At 45.5% G+C, this 16104-nt stretch overlaps 1 protein-coding gene across 1 annotated transcript; it reads right to left on the reverse strand.

Moving 5' to 3' along the window:
* Nucleotides 1–826: 826 nt before the first annotated feature.
* LOC147221094 (potassium voltage-gated channel subfamily V member 2-like) lies at nucleotides 827–11635 on the reverse strand. The gene is made up of 9 exons (XM_086170500.1): nucleotides 11425–11635; nucleotides 10898–11026; nucleotides 8433–8611; nucleotides 7999–8170; nucleotides 5342–5533; nucleotides 5006–5260; nucleotides 3507–3623; nucleotides 3268–3393; nucleotides 827–3146 (listed from the first exon to the last, which is right to left on the reverse strand). The coding sequence occupies exons 1-9, from the start codon at nucleotides 11560–11562 to the stop codon at nucleotides 2868–2870; spliced, it is 1587 nt and encodes a 528-aa protein (XP_086026626.1). The 5' UTR covers nucleotides 11563–11635; the 3' UTR covers nucleotides 827–2867.
* Between the last annotated feature and the right edge of the window lie 4469 nt (nucleotides 11636–16104).

The raw sequence follows: 16104 nt of genomic DNA on the forward strand, positions 1-16104 counted from the left end.
CAGTTGTCCTGCCTCATGGTAGGCGTGCCTCACGGGCCATAAACTCACCGTACGTCACAGAGGTCAGAAGAAAGAAAAAAAGGCGAGCTAAAGACAATACAATGAAAGTTAGATTGCGTGGCCCCAAAAAGGGAGGGCTCTTTGGAGGGGGAACTCATTTCACTTGGGTCACTTGTATCCGTGATCTGCTTCTTTGGGTCGCCAACCATACCCGGTGACCAGAGGCAGGGTCGGGAACGTAGCCTTTCAGCTCAGCTCCCTCTGCACCGCGAAGGACCGACGCAGGGACCTCAAGACACTTGAACTTCTCTACAAGCGGCAACAATTTTTTCTTGCAATTGTAAGAACTCAAAAGGTATATTATTCTCTGTTCTACTGGCAGCGTGCACACTGACTACTGGCCATGTTTTTTAAACTTTATATTCTGGTGCTTTGAACAAGTTCAAAGTATTTCTCATCTTGAGGAGAACAAGAAGAGGACTAATTCCCTTGAGGTAAAAGCAATTTTCATATACTTTGTTTTAATTTGGTCTTGTCTCACTTTTTTCATAAAACTGAAATGAATTTTTTGGGCTCTAACCTTTATTGTTGTTATTGTTGCAAAGTCCATGGACCAAAGTGACCTACCAGATCCATATTCTATGTTATTTATCTTAGCCATTTGATTTAAATGCTTATAATTATCTGTTGTGCTATATTGACTTATCGAAGGACTGGAGATACAAGCGTCCTCCAGGTGCGGCACAGTACCGCCTGCCTCACCTGGTGACTTTTTATTGTTCGACTTTTTATTGTTACAGCAAGAATAATTGTGTCAAACACTTGCATGAGAGACATTCCCCAGGCTGCAGAAGGTCATGATGTGTTTAATAATACAGTAAATCTTTCTACATGAAAAGGAACCTGGAATGAGCAGTTTTTTGAGGGAGGTAAGGTGAGGCTCGCCACTGCTGCGCCTTGGGTATCTGCCCTGGATTCGAATGGATTTTGTGCAAATTCAGTGATTTTTAATTCTTCTTCTTTTGGCTTTTCCCTTCAGGTGTCGCCACAGCGAGTCAACTTTCTCCATCTAACCCTATTCTCTGTATCCTCCTCTCTCACACCAACTACCTTCATATCTTCTCTCACTACGTCCATAAATCTTCTCTTTGGTCTTCCTCCAGACCTCTTGCCTGGCAGCTCCAATTCCAGCATCCGTCTACCAATATATTCTCTATCCCTCCTCTGTCCATGACCCAACCATCTCAGTCTGGCTTCTCTGACCTTCTCTCCAAAACATCTAACATGTGCTGTTCCTCTGATGGACTCATTCCTGATCCTCTCCATCCTGGTCACTCCCAAAGAGAACCTCAACATCTTCATCTCTGCAACGTCTAGTTCTGCCTGCTGTCTTTCAGGTCATTGGAACAGTTTCTAGTCCAAACATCATCGCTGGTCTCACCACTGTCTTGTACACCTTTCCTTTCATTCTGGCTGAAAGTCTTCTATCCCTTCGTACCCCTGACACTTTTCTCCATTCATTCCAACCTGCTTGGGCCGTCTCTTCACCTCTTTTCCACACTCTCCGTTGCTCTGGACTGTTGACCCTAAGTACCTGAAATCCTCCAGCTTCTTGATCTCCACTCCCTGTAGCCTCACAGTTCCACCCGAGTTCCTCTCATTCACACACACATATTCTGTCTTGCTGCGACTAACTTTCATTCCTCTCCTTTCCAGAGCATACCTCCACCTTTCTAGATTTTCCTCTACCTGTTTTCTGCCCTCACTACAGATCACAATGTTATCTGCAAACATTCCTGTCTAACCTCATCTGTCAGCCTGTCCATCACCATTGCGAACAAGAAGGGGCTCAGAGCTGATCCTTGATGGAGTCCCACCTCCACCTTGAACTTCTCTGTTACCCCTACAGCACACCGTACCAATGTCTCACAGCTAGCATACATGTCCTGCACCAGTTTAACATACTTCTCTGCCACTCCAGACTTCCTCAGACAACTCCTCCTCTCTTGGCACCCTATCATATGCTTTTTCTAGGTCTACAAAATGTCTCCTTATCTACTTTCCTTCCAGATGACACAGCAAGTACTCTTCTACCTGTCTCCCTGATAACACTAGCTGCTGTTGTCCAATCATCTGGAAGCTCACCCTGACCACCCAGACCCTTTCTCAACTCCTCCCTGAAAACCATGCAACACTCCTCCCTTTTCAGCTTCCACCCCTTTGTCGTTTTTTTGCGATTTTAATTAAAATGTAAAAAAAAAAAAAAAATGATTGGAATCATACAGAAGATACAATTGTAACATGAATTAATGGACAAACATTAGTAATTTTTTTTTAATTTTGATGAGAGTTGAGGCACTGCCTCATCTGCCTCCCCTGACTGAACATCACTGTTTCCACTGTTTTTTGAATCATGCGTTAACATCCTCCGGTCGAGAGCAAATGAGAAGCACCAAAATGCAACCCTGAGAACGCAGTACCTGTCGTGTCGGAGTTTATGCTAAGCTAAGTGATCACACACATATTAAGGGTGTGTTACACAAACACACCGTGGAGTTTGATGATTAAGTAAAGTAGGTTTATTATTAAGAAGAGGCAGACGGGGCGGATGGTCGGCCGTCACCTCCCTGGTCCAGATGGCCGCGCTGTATTCTTTTCCGTTATCTTGGGCCACTGCTGAACTCTGGGTCACATGTTCGGGTCGACAGCAATGGCAGAACAAAAAGGGATGATGAAGATGGTGGCGGACACAACAAAATTCATTCGGAAACGAATAAAAAGATTCCCTGGAGGTAAATCTGTCAGCAAGAACTTCTCCGTCTCCGCCCGAGAGTACGTAGGACTCTGGAGAAGCAGTAATCCTCGGATCACTGCGTTCGCCACGTTCTCGGCTGGACCGCGTCCTCGTAGCACTCGGCGAACTTCCTGGCCGCCCTCTTGGCGAAGTGTACGTTTCCCCGGGCCTTGGTGACGGCGGCGTACTCATGGGACTTGAGCTTGGCGTAGTAGTCGGAGAACTTGTTGTAGAGGATGGAGATGGGCATACCGTTGAGGATGATGCCAAAGGAGATGCAGGCAAAGGCGAAGATGCGGCCCAGGTTGGTCTCAGGGAACATGTCGCCGTAGCCCACCGTGGAGATACTCACCTGTCGGAAGAGGAACAGATCGTGGAGGGCCATTATTTGATTCTTGGAATGATTGACAGGAAGTACTAAGTTAGCCATCTTAACCGGCGAACGGCGTGTTTGCGTGTGTTGGTCGACTCACGGCGGCCCACCACCACGCGTGGGGGATGGAGGTGAAGTTGGTGTTGTAGACGTCGTGCTCCACGGTGTAGACCATGGCCGAGAACATGAAGATCCCCATGCCGATGAAAAGCAGCAAACAGCCCACCTGCGCGCAGACACGCAAACGACAAATCCCAAGACCTTCTGACAAGTTATGGATCCCGATGGTTCGGTGGTGGGAAATACTCTATTAGTCCAAGCGGTGTATTTGCGACTGACCTGCTGGTAACACTGCCTCAGCGTGAAGCCAAAGGCCCGGAGGCCCGTGGAGTGACGGGCCAGCTTCAGAATCCGGAAAATCCGCATCAGGCGCATGATCCTCAGAACCTGCCCCACCTAGCAAGGGAGGAAAAGTTCATCATTTCCAACGTGCTGGTGCTTCCAGGCTCCTGAGGCGTACTTCAACCATTTCAGGTCTAAATAAGATGTTGCCCATATGAAAGCGTACACCTGACTCCTAGGAGGACACCAATGAGGAGAGTCCTGCTCGAGAACGGAAAAACAAACTCTCCCACCAAGGGGAACAACCAAGTCCAGTGGACTCACTGAGATTTGACAAGGGATAACAAGGGGATCACTGTGAGACAACTTGGGGATAACTAGAGAATAATGAGGGGATCACCATGGGATTAATAAGGGATGACAATGGGATGACAAGGGGGTGACAAGGGGATGACAAGGGGATAACTAGGGGATGACAAGGCGATAACTAGGGGATGACAAGGGGATAACTAGGGGATGACAAGGGGATGACTTGGGAATGACAAGGGGATGACAAGGGGATGACAAGGGGATAACTAGGGGATGACAAGGGGATGACAAGGGGACAACTAGGGGATGACAAGGGGATAACTAGGGGATGACAAGGGGATGACAAGGGGACAACTAGGGGATGACAAGGGGATAACTAGGGGATGACAAGGGGATGACTTGGGAATGACAAGGGGATGACAAGGGGATGACAAGGGGATAACTAGGGGATGACAAGGGGATGACTTGGGAATGACAAGGGGTGACAAGGGGATGACAAGGGGATAACTAGGGGATGACAAGGGGATGACAAGGGGACAACTAGGGGATGACAAGGGGATAACTAGGGAATGACAAGGGGATAACTCTGGGATCACTGGGGGATCACAAGGTGATAACTAGGGGATCACTACGGGATCACTAGGGGATAAATAGGGGATGACAAGGGGATAACTCCAGGATCACTAGGTGGTAACTCTGGGATAATGTAGGGCACTGACATTCCCGATATATGAATATGAACATAAATGATACTTTGAGGCAACGGGTAGATTTTAATATATGACAACATGACATTTGCGATCTGATGAGGACTGACGCCACTGACTCGGCTCATTCGGGACTAAAGCAACAAGAAAAGGTCATTGTGGAATGATTGGAGAACATACTGGACCTTTCTCTTTGCAGTTGTTTAAAGTACTTGTATTAACTATTTACATACAATTTGTCATTTGGCAAAAACTAAACGTCATCGTCAACCTTTCAGCCTCCAGGAACGCTGGAGTTAGATTCCATTCGACTAATAAGAAGCAGCTTCAAACGAATCACTGTGAACTCCAAAATGTATATGGGGAAAGCAGACAAGAAGAAACCTTCATTTCGTATATTATTCTTACTTTTTGTCCATTTTTATTGCCAATTGTACATTAACTGGATGTAAACCTACTAACTGGCGATATTATTCTTACCTTTCCAACCCGCCCGACTGTCTCGATGTCTTCCGAATGCGGACGTATGTCCTCGTCCTCAAAGCACTCCAGCGCCATCTGCAGGTAGTGCGGCAGGATGGCGACGAGGTCCACCGTGTTCAGCACGCTCCGTCCGAAACACTTGAGGTCCGGGGTGGAAGCCAGGCGCAGAAGGTACTCCAGCGTGAAGAAGGCGATGCAGAAGGTCTCCACGTGCTCGCCTTGGAACCTCCCCTTCATCTGGCCCGATCCTGTCTGGAAGGCGGATGCGGATATTTGTTATACGCGTTGGAGAACCTGATGAAGTGTGTGTTGCGCTCAGGCAAACCAGCACACCCTGTACTGCATCTCCTCCACGGTGTTGAGCGTCATGGCGACCAGCGAGATCAGCACAAAGATGGAGGACGCCACCGCCATCAGCTTCGCGGGCACCGACGAAAAGGGCATCTCCATCAGGTTCCAGATTTTCCTGCGCGTCGGGCCGAAGACCATCCTGCGGTACAGCGCTTCGTTCTCCTCCATCTCCACCTGAGGGACGCGTGATGAGATACTTCATAAGGTGCTGGACAGAAAGGACCGGTCGCGTCAAGAGTCAAGAAGAGACGAGGTCACGACGACACAAGGGACGGTTGCAGCGATCGCGCATCTGAATCTATGCCAGGAAGTGGCTTATTGTCCTCCCTCCATCTGTCAAGACTCCGGATCCAAGCTCTGATTTGCAAAGTAGGTCACGCAAGAGAGAGACGGAGAGTCGGTCGGATTATTGACTGAATCTGACAGGTGAAACTCCGAGGCGTTGCGTCCCGAAGGGTGGCAGGAGGCCATCGCTTCTTCTAGATACATTTCAAGTTGATTTGATCCCTGGGGTTTCGCTTGCGAAGCGCTGACAAACAGTTGAGCGGATGGAGGGTGACCTGAAAATGTCATGTTTCCATGTTTCTCACTCTTTGGGGCTTCACTTAAACGGAGAATATTACGGTATTCGAGCGCCTGCTAACAGCAGCAACATCATTCGGAAGCCTTCTTGCAAACGCGTTCCTTCTAATTTGACTGAAGAAACCGAAGATGTGTTTGATTTGGTGTTGGCATTTTTTTTTTTTCCATTACATTACATTACATTGCATTGCATTTGGCAGACGCTTTTATCCAAAGCGACTTACAATAGAGGACATGAGGACTGCAAATACACTTGCAAATACAAGATGCACAGGAAATATACAGAACAGTAAGCTGGGGTTCGTGAGTTGTTTTTTTTTTTTTTTGTTACAACTTGCTGCCTAACCTGATCTGGGGCATCAGCGCAGTAAAAAGTCCTGAAAGAGAACAGTTTTTACCTGTTTCTTGAAGGTTGAGAGAGATGATACTAGTCTTGTTGCTTCCGGAAGTTTGTTCCACCACTGAGGTAGTAGAACTGAGAACAGTTTTGCCTGAGATGGCTTAGAGCGAGCAGAAGGTACTGCTAGTAGGTTTGTATTAGAGGAACATAAGGTCTTATCATTTGGTTCAGATATGCTGGACCTGTTCCTGAGGTGGTTTTGAAGGCCAGGGTCAGGACCTTGTGCTTGATCCTGGCAGCTACTGGATGAGCAGAGGTGTAACATGAGCCCTTTTGGGTTGAGTGAATACCAACCGCGCTGCAACATTCTGAACCATCTGCGGTGGTTTTATTGCACGAGCGGGTCGTCCAGCTAGGAGGGAATTGCAGTCGTCCAATAGCTGAACCAATAGCTGTGCCGACTGTTGGGTCAGGTAGGGTCTGATTTTCTGAATGTTGTACAGCACAAATCTGCAGGTCCGGGCAGTTGAAGTAATTTGGTTGGAGAATGACAGCTGATCGTTGATCATGACGCCGAGGTTTTTTTGCAACTTTTTTGCAACTTTACATAAAGATGGGAGGATAAAAACTGCTCTAAACAACTCCAAGTCAATCACACTTGTGCGAAATCAAGCAACACGGATTGATTTTGACCCGTTTTAAAGACGTCACGTCACAGTCGGATCAGACTGTCGTGTTTTTCCACTTTCAATTTGAGCGTGACTCCGAATCCAAACCTCCATGGTTTCATAAATTTGATTTCCATTGATCATTTGTGCGTGATTTTGTTGTCAGCGCATTCAATTATGTAAAGAAAAAAAAATATTCAATAAGAATATTTCATTCATTTGGATCTAGGATGTGTTATTTTAGTGTTCCCTTCATTAATACAAAATGTATTCTTATTTTCCTTTTGTTGGAGGCTTTATTTCTATAGTATTTTTTATGTTCAATGTTGTTTATTTTATTTTGAGATGGTTTTAAATGATAACTCACCTCTCAGAATCTGACTTTGCGCCTTTACCTACAAAGAGGCATGTTTGTTTTGTATAACTTTATCCGCACACAGGAGGCAGATTTTAAATACACTGCAGTTATGAGCCACCTTGACGTAAACTTGGGGTATCATAGAAGTACCTCAAGATGGAACTTCCTCCTTGTGGAAACACAAATATGGTCTAAGCCAGTCAAACTCCCTCGAAGGGCCACATGGAACGATTCCAACAATCGGACCGTTTTTTTCTGGAAGGCTAACTTTAGCATACTTAGCTTTGTGCTTGGTGTCAAAATGTCGACGTAGATTGTACTCGTTGACAACCGACGCTGCCTCATAACACAAAGAAGAGGGCACTTTTTCTCCTCGAAGCACCAACATGTATTTGGCGTCCCATCTTTCTTGAAACAGCCTTCTGTCTGCATCAACTTTTCTCTTTCTGGAAATGCAGGGCTCATTTTTATTTCTCAATGCCACATTGATGTGGATACACTGCGACCCAACGGATGCCGTCACTTTGCGGGTAAAGTGATCGACATGAATTGCGGTAAATGTGGTTTGTGGTCAGTCCTCGCAGGCCACTTTTGGCCCACGGGCCTCGAGTTTGACACATGTAGCCTAAGCTAAGGCATCGTGCAAAGTCTTCTTTGCTGTGGTTAGATTCCCCGGATCGGATCAGCTCACCTCCGCCATCAGCTGGCGTTGTATTTTCAGCTGCTCGCTCAGCTCGTCCTGCCTCTCCTCGAAGGAGATGCGGCAGCAGCGCTGGCTGTTCCTGATCCGGACGCCCCAGTAGTTGATCTCCTCCAGGAAGTTTCGGGGGCACAGCTCATCTTTGATGCACAGCACGCCCGTCCTCCAGGAGACAGAAACACAGGAGAGGCAGGGATAACTTGAGGATTTCATGATCCCGACATGAGAGGCCCATGAAAACATTCATTTGTTATCGGTACTATTTACCCTGCGGTCGGTGAGGTATGTCTTATCGAGATAATGCGTTTGGACTGCGAGAGGAACCTGGAGAACATGGAGACTCCATGGAATCTGAGGCGGAAGCGCTAACCGCTGCACCACCGCGCCGCCCGTCAACAACAACCCTCTAGGATACTTTAGCTCACCTATAAAAGTTGAAGATATTGTGAAAGATTTTGGGATCGCGGTCAAAGAAGAACTCGTTGCTCTGGACGATGTAGTCGTCGCACAGGTCCAGCTTCCTGCTGTGGTCCGTGTACACGGCCAACCGGCCAATCCGGGTCTTGGGGTACCTGACGGCCAACCTGTAGGGCAGGTGATACACCTGGAGGGCAGGAAAGAACACGGGGAGTGATTGTACTCCATCCAACTCACGGCCAATCATCTGGATCCATCTAACCCTCTCCTTAGTATCTACCTTCCTGTACCTCCTCTCAGGTCTTCCTCCAGACCTCCTCTCTGACAGCTTCCTTCTACCCGGATCTTCTCCAGACCTCTTCTGTCCATGTCCAAACCATCACAGTGTGACTTCATCTCCAGACCATCTACCATGCGCTGTCCCTCTGATGGACTCCTTCGCGACCCTCTGCGTCCTCCTCGCTCCCAAAGAGAACCTCCTCATCTTCATCTCTGCTGCCTCCAGCTCTGCCTCCTGTCTTCTCCTCGATGTCTCCAGACCAAACACCATGGCTGTTCTCACCTGCATCTTCCCCACCTTTCCTTCGTTATCACCCCCGACACTTTTCTCCACCGCCGTTCCAACCTGCTTGCAGATGTTTCTCCACCTCCTTTTCACCTTCTCTGTTACTCTACGATTGCACATCCCGATAGATGATATCGAAATCGAGAGAGTTCTCATAAATACAATTTCAGGTGTTATTATTGAAAATAAACTAAGCTGGAAATCACATATTAAGAATAAAATATCAAAACCTATGTCAATGTTGAACCTTCGTCTCCTTTGGGCTTTTCCCTTCATGGGTCTCCACACTGAATCCACCTTCTCCATCACCAACTGCCTTCATATCCTCTCATGACATCCACCCATCTTCTCTTTGGTCTTCCTCGAGACCTCCTATTCCAGTATCCGTCTACCAATATATCACTCTGTCCATTACACAACCATCTCTGACCTTCTCTCCAAAACATCTAACACGTGCCGTCCCTCTGATGGACTCATTCCTGATCCTCTCCATCCTGGTCGCTCCCAAAGAGAACCTCAACATCTTCATCTCTGCAACCTCTAGTTCTGCCTCCTGTCTTTTGGTCATTGTCACTGTTTGTAGATCATCTCACTAGTGTCTCCTCCACCTTTCCTTTCCTTCTGGCTGATGTTCTTCTATCTCTTGGTACCCCTGACACTTTTCTCCACCCGTTCCAACCTGCTTGAACCCGTCTCTTCACCCCTTTTCCACACCCTCCTACGCTCTGGACTGTTGACCCCGAGTACCTGAAATCCTCCAACTTCTTGATCTCACTACAGATCACAATGTCATCTGCAAACATCATGGTCCACGGAGACTCCTTTCTAACCTCATCTGTCAGCCTGTCCATCACCACTGCAAACAAGAAGGGGCTCAGAGCTGATCCTTGATGGAGTCCCACCTCCTCCTTGAACTTCTCTGGTACTCCTACAGCACACCTCACCACTGTCTCACAGCTAGCATACATGTCCTGCACCAGTCTAACATACTTCTCTGCCCTTCCAGACTTCCTCATACAATACCAGAGTTCCTCTGTTGTCATATGCTTTGTCTAGGTCTGCAAAAGTGCAGTGCAGCTCCCTCTGACCTTCTCCGTTCTTCTCTATTAGCATTCTCAAAGCAAATACTGCATCTGTAGTACTCTTTCTAGGCATGAGGCCATACTGCTGTTCACAAACGCCGACTTCTGCTCTCAGTCTAGTTTCAACTACTCTTTCCCATAACTTCATTTTATGGCTCATCAACTGTATCCTTCTATCGTTGATGCAATTCTGCACACGCCCCTTGTGGTTAATATTAAACATAACCTTAATTGTCACTGCAAAAAGAAAACATTTAGGAAACTTGATAGATGCCAAAGCTCATTTGGAAATCAGTCATCGATTCACGAGCCGCACCCCTCATCCTGCACTCAGGGGTGCCGGAGCAGATCCCGGCCCCTGGACCGGCTGCCGGTCCATCACATGACCACATATAGAGGCATGCAGCAGAACCTGAGCTTGCGAATACCCCGATTACAAATAAATCGAGTTTTCAATCAAATTTTGAATCAGGCTGCGAACATACAAACCGTCGTTAATCCTTGTGTTCTCCTTGTTATATTGCTTTTTCGTACTTTTTTTTTTCAGCAAGCTAGCCTCATTATGGCTCCCAACAAGTCAAGAGTGCTAGTTATGGCGATGTTTAGAAGAAGTTAAGAACGAATCGATCCGCAGAAGACAACGACAGCTTGGCGCGAGTGTCTCGCCGAGCAGTACGACGCGAGCCAAGTCAACCATCCGTACCATCCTGAGGAACAAAGATGCGCTAAAGACGGCTAATGAGGCTAAAAGGGACGGCTACGCTAACAAAGCAAAGGTCTCGAGTCTGACAAGAGAAAAGTGCTTGCTAGTTAGCAGCGACATTACCGTGCCTCCGACGTTGATGTTGAGGGTGAAGTGTTTGGTCGGGGAGAGCAGATGGGCGGGGGGGAAGCCGTCGTCTTCTCCTTCCTCTTCGTACTCGGCATAGAGGTCATAGATGTCTCTGCCGAGGTCCTTCTCAGATGGAGACAGAACGGAGTTGTTCATTCATTCATCCATTCGTTCACTGTCATTTCAAACGAATTCCTGACTAAAACACAGCCTGGTATGTCAGCGTTGGACCTGCACCAGGAGGTTTCTGCTCCACCCTGTCCTCCTGTCTTGCTCTGTGAGGTTCCTCCAGGTCTCCATGGCATTTGGTGCCTCTGCATACAACTTGAATCCATGTTTTGATTTATTCTACCGCCTTCTCCTGAAGCTCATCGTCTCCTGACCCTTTACGTTTTAATCTCCAACGCCCTTCGACCGGCGCCTTCTCGCTGATCCTCATACCCTCTGGCTCCACTTTTAGGGCATACAAGAAGATACAAGCCCTCCGACGCAGATACAATTCGACAAATAAAGCGTCTGACCTGCATGGAGTTCCAGGGCTTCGCGAATATCTTGGTGAGGTCCACGCTCTCCACCGGGTCGCTCACAGCCGGGGTCTTGTTGCAGTGTTTGTAGCTCGGAAATAAACTCCTGCTACGGTTTCTGAGTCGGGTTAGCATGATCGCGGCCGAACGCGCGCGCTAACGCTAACATCTACGCCCGCCTCCACCCGGCTACGGGGTTGGAAGTAGCTTTCATCATCTGCCGCTGCCGACTGAGACGATCCGGGTGCTTAAAGTTTTAAATAGTATTATCCTCCTCTATCCATCTCTTGATCCCCCTCCTACTGCTTTACTCCGCCGCCGTGTAGCTTCACACTGGGCTCCTCCCTCGCGATGCTGCTATTATCGTCTCCCCGCGCCTTTCGTCACCCCGGCCTTTTTTTGCCGAAAAAGGTAGTTTTGGCTGGCGTGACGCACTTGCAATGTGTGCGCGACGTATTTCGGCGTAACATTAGCGGCAAGCGAAACCCCTACAATCAAACTGATGGTTTGTGGGAAACTTAATTCGGGAAAACAGAGGCGTCCAAGTCTCCGCGGCAATGTTCCTAAATTCAAATCGCACATCTGTTTTGTCAAACCCGTAGCGCGAACAGCTACATGCTAATAGCTGAAATTATATATTGTCTTTAGTACAGTATAGCCTTGTTTTCGCGGGGGTTACGTTCCAAAAAGAACCCGTGAAAGGCAAAACCCATGAATTAGAAACCTTTATTTTTTTTTACAATTATTATACAATTAAATACTCTATAATACATTGCTGCTGTCGTCCTTATGTTTTTTTCTTCCTTCTTTATGGAACGAACGGAAGATTCATTAATTCCGTAATGCCGACCTACAGCCGCATAGCTTTTAGCTTCCCTTAGCATGTCCAGAAGTTTAGCTTTACCTGCCATAGATAGCATCTTCCTGCCGCAGGTGCTTTTGTCGCTCCAGAGCGTTTTGTCAACATTATGGGTTTTAGAGAAATTGCAAGAGAATTTGCACGTACGTCATGTAAATTCGTCAAGCTGTTTTACGTACGTGTACATATTAAACCGCAACGTTATTGACGCACAGGTAGAGAAGAAGCGGAGTGACTTTTTAGCCAATCAGAATGCAGAACACGATGCACCATGCAAATCCGTGAAGTAGCGAAACCGTGAAAAGTAAACCGCGTTATAGCGAGGGATCGCTGTATTTCAATTGCTCTAAAATAAACTTTGAGAACTTACAACAGTCTTAACGTTTGAAAGTAAGCTTTCAGAGAAGTCTTGTAGTAGAATCACAGAATCATCAGTCAGCTGATATATATATCTCTCAGCTGAGTAAACCAATGGCAGCATACGTAGCGGCTAGGCTAACGCTAACTATAAGCTTTCTCAGAAGGGACGGCTACTTGTGATTCCCTTTTTTGAACCCGGTTCCCACCAGCAGTTTAATGTCAATATCTTTCCTATTATTGCATATTTCATCATGAGTAATACATATTGAGTATTTTAGACTCAAACATACTTTACACACTAGGGTGTTTAGGTCACTTTGCTGCTAAGTTATGAAATCTCTGCTCAAGGCTGGAAGTTGTGGACACATTTCATATGTTTCTTTGCCATTGAGCTCAAGCAAGTATATCAATTAACAGTGTCGCCGTGTTCTTTCCCATTTTCCTGCGAAACTAACGGCAATTCCACCTCGCAGCCGGAAGATCCCTGCTCGGATTCCCAGAATTAGCAACGTGGATAATACATGAATTAAATCAAGAAGGTAGATTAATGTTAAAATCTACTCAAAGCGATCGAAGATGTTTTTTCCAATCTCTTTTTTTAAATATCATTTGCGCCTTTTTTTTTTTTTTTTTTTAATGAAACGATGTTTAACGCGGTGCAACAATTAAAGATGTTTTTTCCAATTGCTTTTTTTAAAAATAATTTGCGACAATCTTTTCTTTTTTTTTTAATGAATCGATGTTTAACGGGGTGCAACAAAGATGTTTTTTCCAATCGCTTTTTTTAAAAATAATTTGCGCCTTTTTTTTTTTTATGAATCGATGTTTAAGGCGGTGCAACAATCAAAGATGTTTTTTCCAATCGCTTTTTTTAAAAATCATTTGTGACTTTTTTTTTTTTTTTTTTTTTCTAATGAATCGATGTTTAAGGCGGTGCAACAATCAAAGATGTTTTTTCCAATCACTTTTTTTTTAAAATCATTTGCAGCTTTTTTTTTTTTTTTTTTAATGAATCGATGTTTAACGCGGTGCAACAATCAAAGATGTTTTTTCCAATTGCTTTTTTTAAAAATAATTTGCGACAATCCTTTTTTTTTGTAATGAATCGATGTTTAAGGCGGTGCAACAATCAAATATGTTTTTTCCAATCACTTTTTTTTTTAAATCATTTGCACCTTTTTTTTTTTTTTTTTTTAAAGAATCAATGTTTGACGCGGTGCAACAATCAAATATGTTTTTTCCAATCACTTTTTTTTTTTTAAATCATTTGCACCTTTTTTTTTTTTTTTTTTCTTTTAATGAATCAATATTTAACGCGGTGCATGGAACCACGGGGTTTGGACACAAAGTCAAGTGTTTGCCCCTCCAAGGGGTTTAACTCCAACTGGCCATCTGGCAGGTCGGGCAAATTACAAATGTGAGGGAAGGGGACAAGTTCAGGACGGAGTGAGAGTCCCCATACATCCAAAGGAATATCTCCGCTTAATCCAAGTGTTCATGATGTATTAAGTCCCGCTGGGACTCGCGGTCCGATAGGTGGAAACTAATCCCCGGGGCAGTTTAATGGGGATAATGAACGGATGGAGCCGGAGTCGAAAACGCTCGGCCGCTGGTCGTCGGCGTCGAGCTCCCTGACCCGTTTCCTGATCCGGACCAGGGGGATTTTCCGCGGGGATTAAGAAGAAGAAGAAGAAGAAGCAGTTTAACAATTGTGCAATCTAAAGGACGGACAGGTCCGGAGATTACATTTATTTAAATCGCCTGTTCAGGGAACAAAATTCAAGATGTTCCAGTGACCGACCGTTTTGATGGAGATTCATCATTGGTATCATATTTGCCTTTTGGATTTTACAGTAATTGAGCTCCAAACCCAGGAAGCCTCTCTTTGCTGCTATCTGGTGGTGAGGTTGAGCTGTTCAATCGTGCAAAATCACAACATTTGTTTGTTTGTTTGTTTGTTTAGAAGTTTATTAGGACAGTGTACGAATACATGAAGCACAGAGGTAGAGATGTTTGTACCAGATTGTAGCTCATAGCTAATTTCCATCTGTAGTCCTGGGAAAACAATGCAAATATAAAACTGTACAAATAGACAATATATGTAAAGTATACAAAGAGGCAATAAAATAACTATACAATATATAAACAGGCAATAAAATAAGTAAAACTCAAGTTGAAAGTGATATAAGATAAGAACAACTTTATTTATCCCGAAGGAAATTGTTGTGCCAGAGTTTCAAGCAAAAACATAACAATAATAGATAACAGTAGGAAGGAGGGAGAATAAGAAATACAATAAAATATAAATTGTCAAGGTTAAGGCTATCAAGTGTTTAAGGTCTTAAGTACAAAGATTTGAAGATTCCCTGCGGCTGAGGAAAGAATTATTGAATATTGTCGTGATATTATTAGTTTGCTCATCTGATGGCGAAATACCCGTCTGGAATTGTTAGCGTTAGCATGTTTGCTGCTCCAGAATCCAATTTTTAACGGCCCTGTAAAGGTGTAAAAATCACTCATGTTCTTCAGATTGTCTGGAAGCCCATTCCATTCTTTTTTGGCTTTACAGGAAAAGGCAGATTGAGAAAAGGCAGACTTTCTTTTAGGAACATCGCAGTCTCCTCTAGACGCCGACCTCAGCACTGGACTTGTGAGTTTGGAGCGAGGCTTGATATGGCAACGATGGTAGTGCCTTGGCTTTTTATCAAGAATTTTGATTGTGTAAAGATCTCAGAGATTTTAGGGTTGTCAGGTTAGCCTGAGACCAGGATGATACGCGATATAAAATGTGGGATATGATGGCGGCATCAAGGTAGGACTTTGCAGCTTCTGCCGTTCCTGATATGTCGAAAGTTCGAAATGTTAAACGTTTGACGAACGAACCGCGCGAAACTCCATCTCGACTCTATTTACACACCTTCCCCTGGGGTTGCCGTGAATCCAAAATGTATCTGTGCTTAACTTTACATGTTAATTTGCACTTTTTCACTTTGCAAATTCACTCCACTGTCGACCATCGGACGATTTCTTTGGTAGCGGTTGGCGTCGCGCAATCGCGGCCAAACTAGTCAAAGGGCTGCGAACGACATCGGAATTATCGCGTGCTGCCCGCGCACACCTTATTTCCATCACATTCACGGCCCTTTATTGTGCTTATTTATCGTAACTTGCCAAACAACTCACCCCTGCAAACCGCCGGGCTTCTTTTTGGCGACGTCTCCTCCGCTTTTAACGCCCCGCAAGAACAACATACCGGCGGAGAAGCCGATGACCCGCTTTCCAACGAAGATCCGAAGTACCAGTAGTTGGAAGTCAGAAGTGACCGCTCAACCAAATAGCCATCTCAGAACCATATACATACAAACATTCATTTCTTCATTTTTTATTTTTTGGGGGTGCTAAGTGCGATTTGCAGGGTAGTGCTCGGTGAAGAGGTATGTTTTCAGCCACTCCTCTGT

This window comes from Fistularia commersonii, chromosome 23 (assembly GCF_037954325.1).
Source record: "Fistularia commersonii isolate RoL2024-O1a breed Wild chromosome 23, RoL_Fcom_v1.0, whole genome shotgun sequence".
Lineage (NCBI taxonomy): Eukaryota > Metazoa > Chordata > Actinopteri > Syngnathiformes > Fistulariidae > Fistularia > Fistularia commersonii.

What these genes read in the sequence shown, in the direction of transcription:
- LOC147221094 (XM_086170500.1), bottom strand. Translation starts at nt 11,562, where the DNA reads ATGCTAACCCGACTCAGAAACCGTAGCAGGAGTTTATTTCCGAGCTAC. An exon ending in AACGCCAGCTGATGGCGGAG is followed by an intron (nt 5,534 to 7,998) that starts GTGAGCTGATCC and finishes CGCGTCCCTCAG; the next exon opens with GTGGAGATGGAGGAGAACGA. An exon ending in ACGCGTGGTGGTGGGCCGCC is followed by an intron (nt 3,147 to 3,267) that starts GTGAGTCGACCA and finishes CTCTTCCGACAG; the next exon opens with GTGAGTATCTCCACGGTGGG.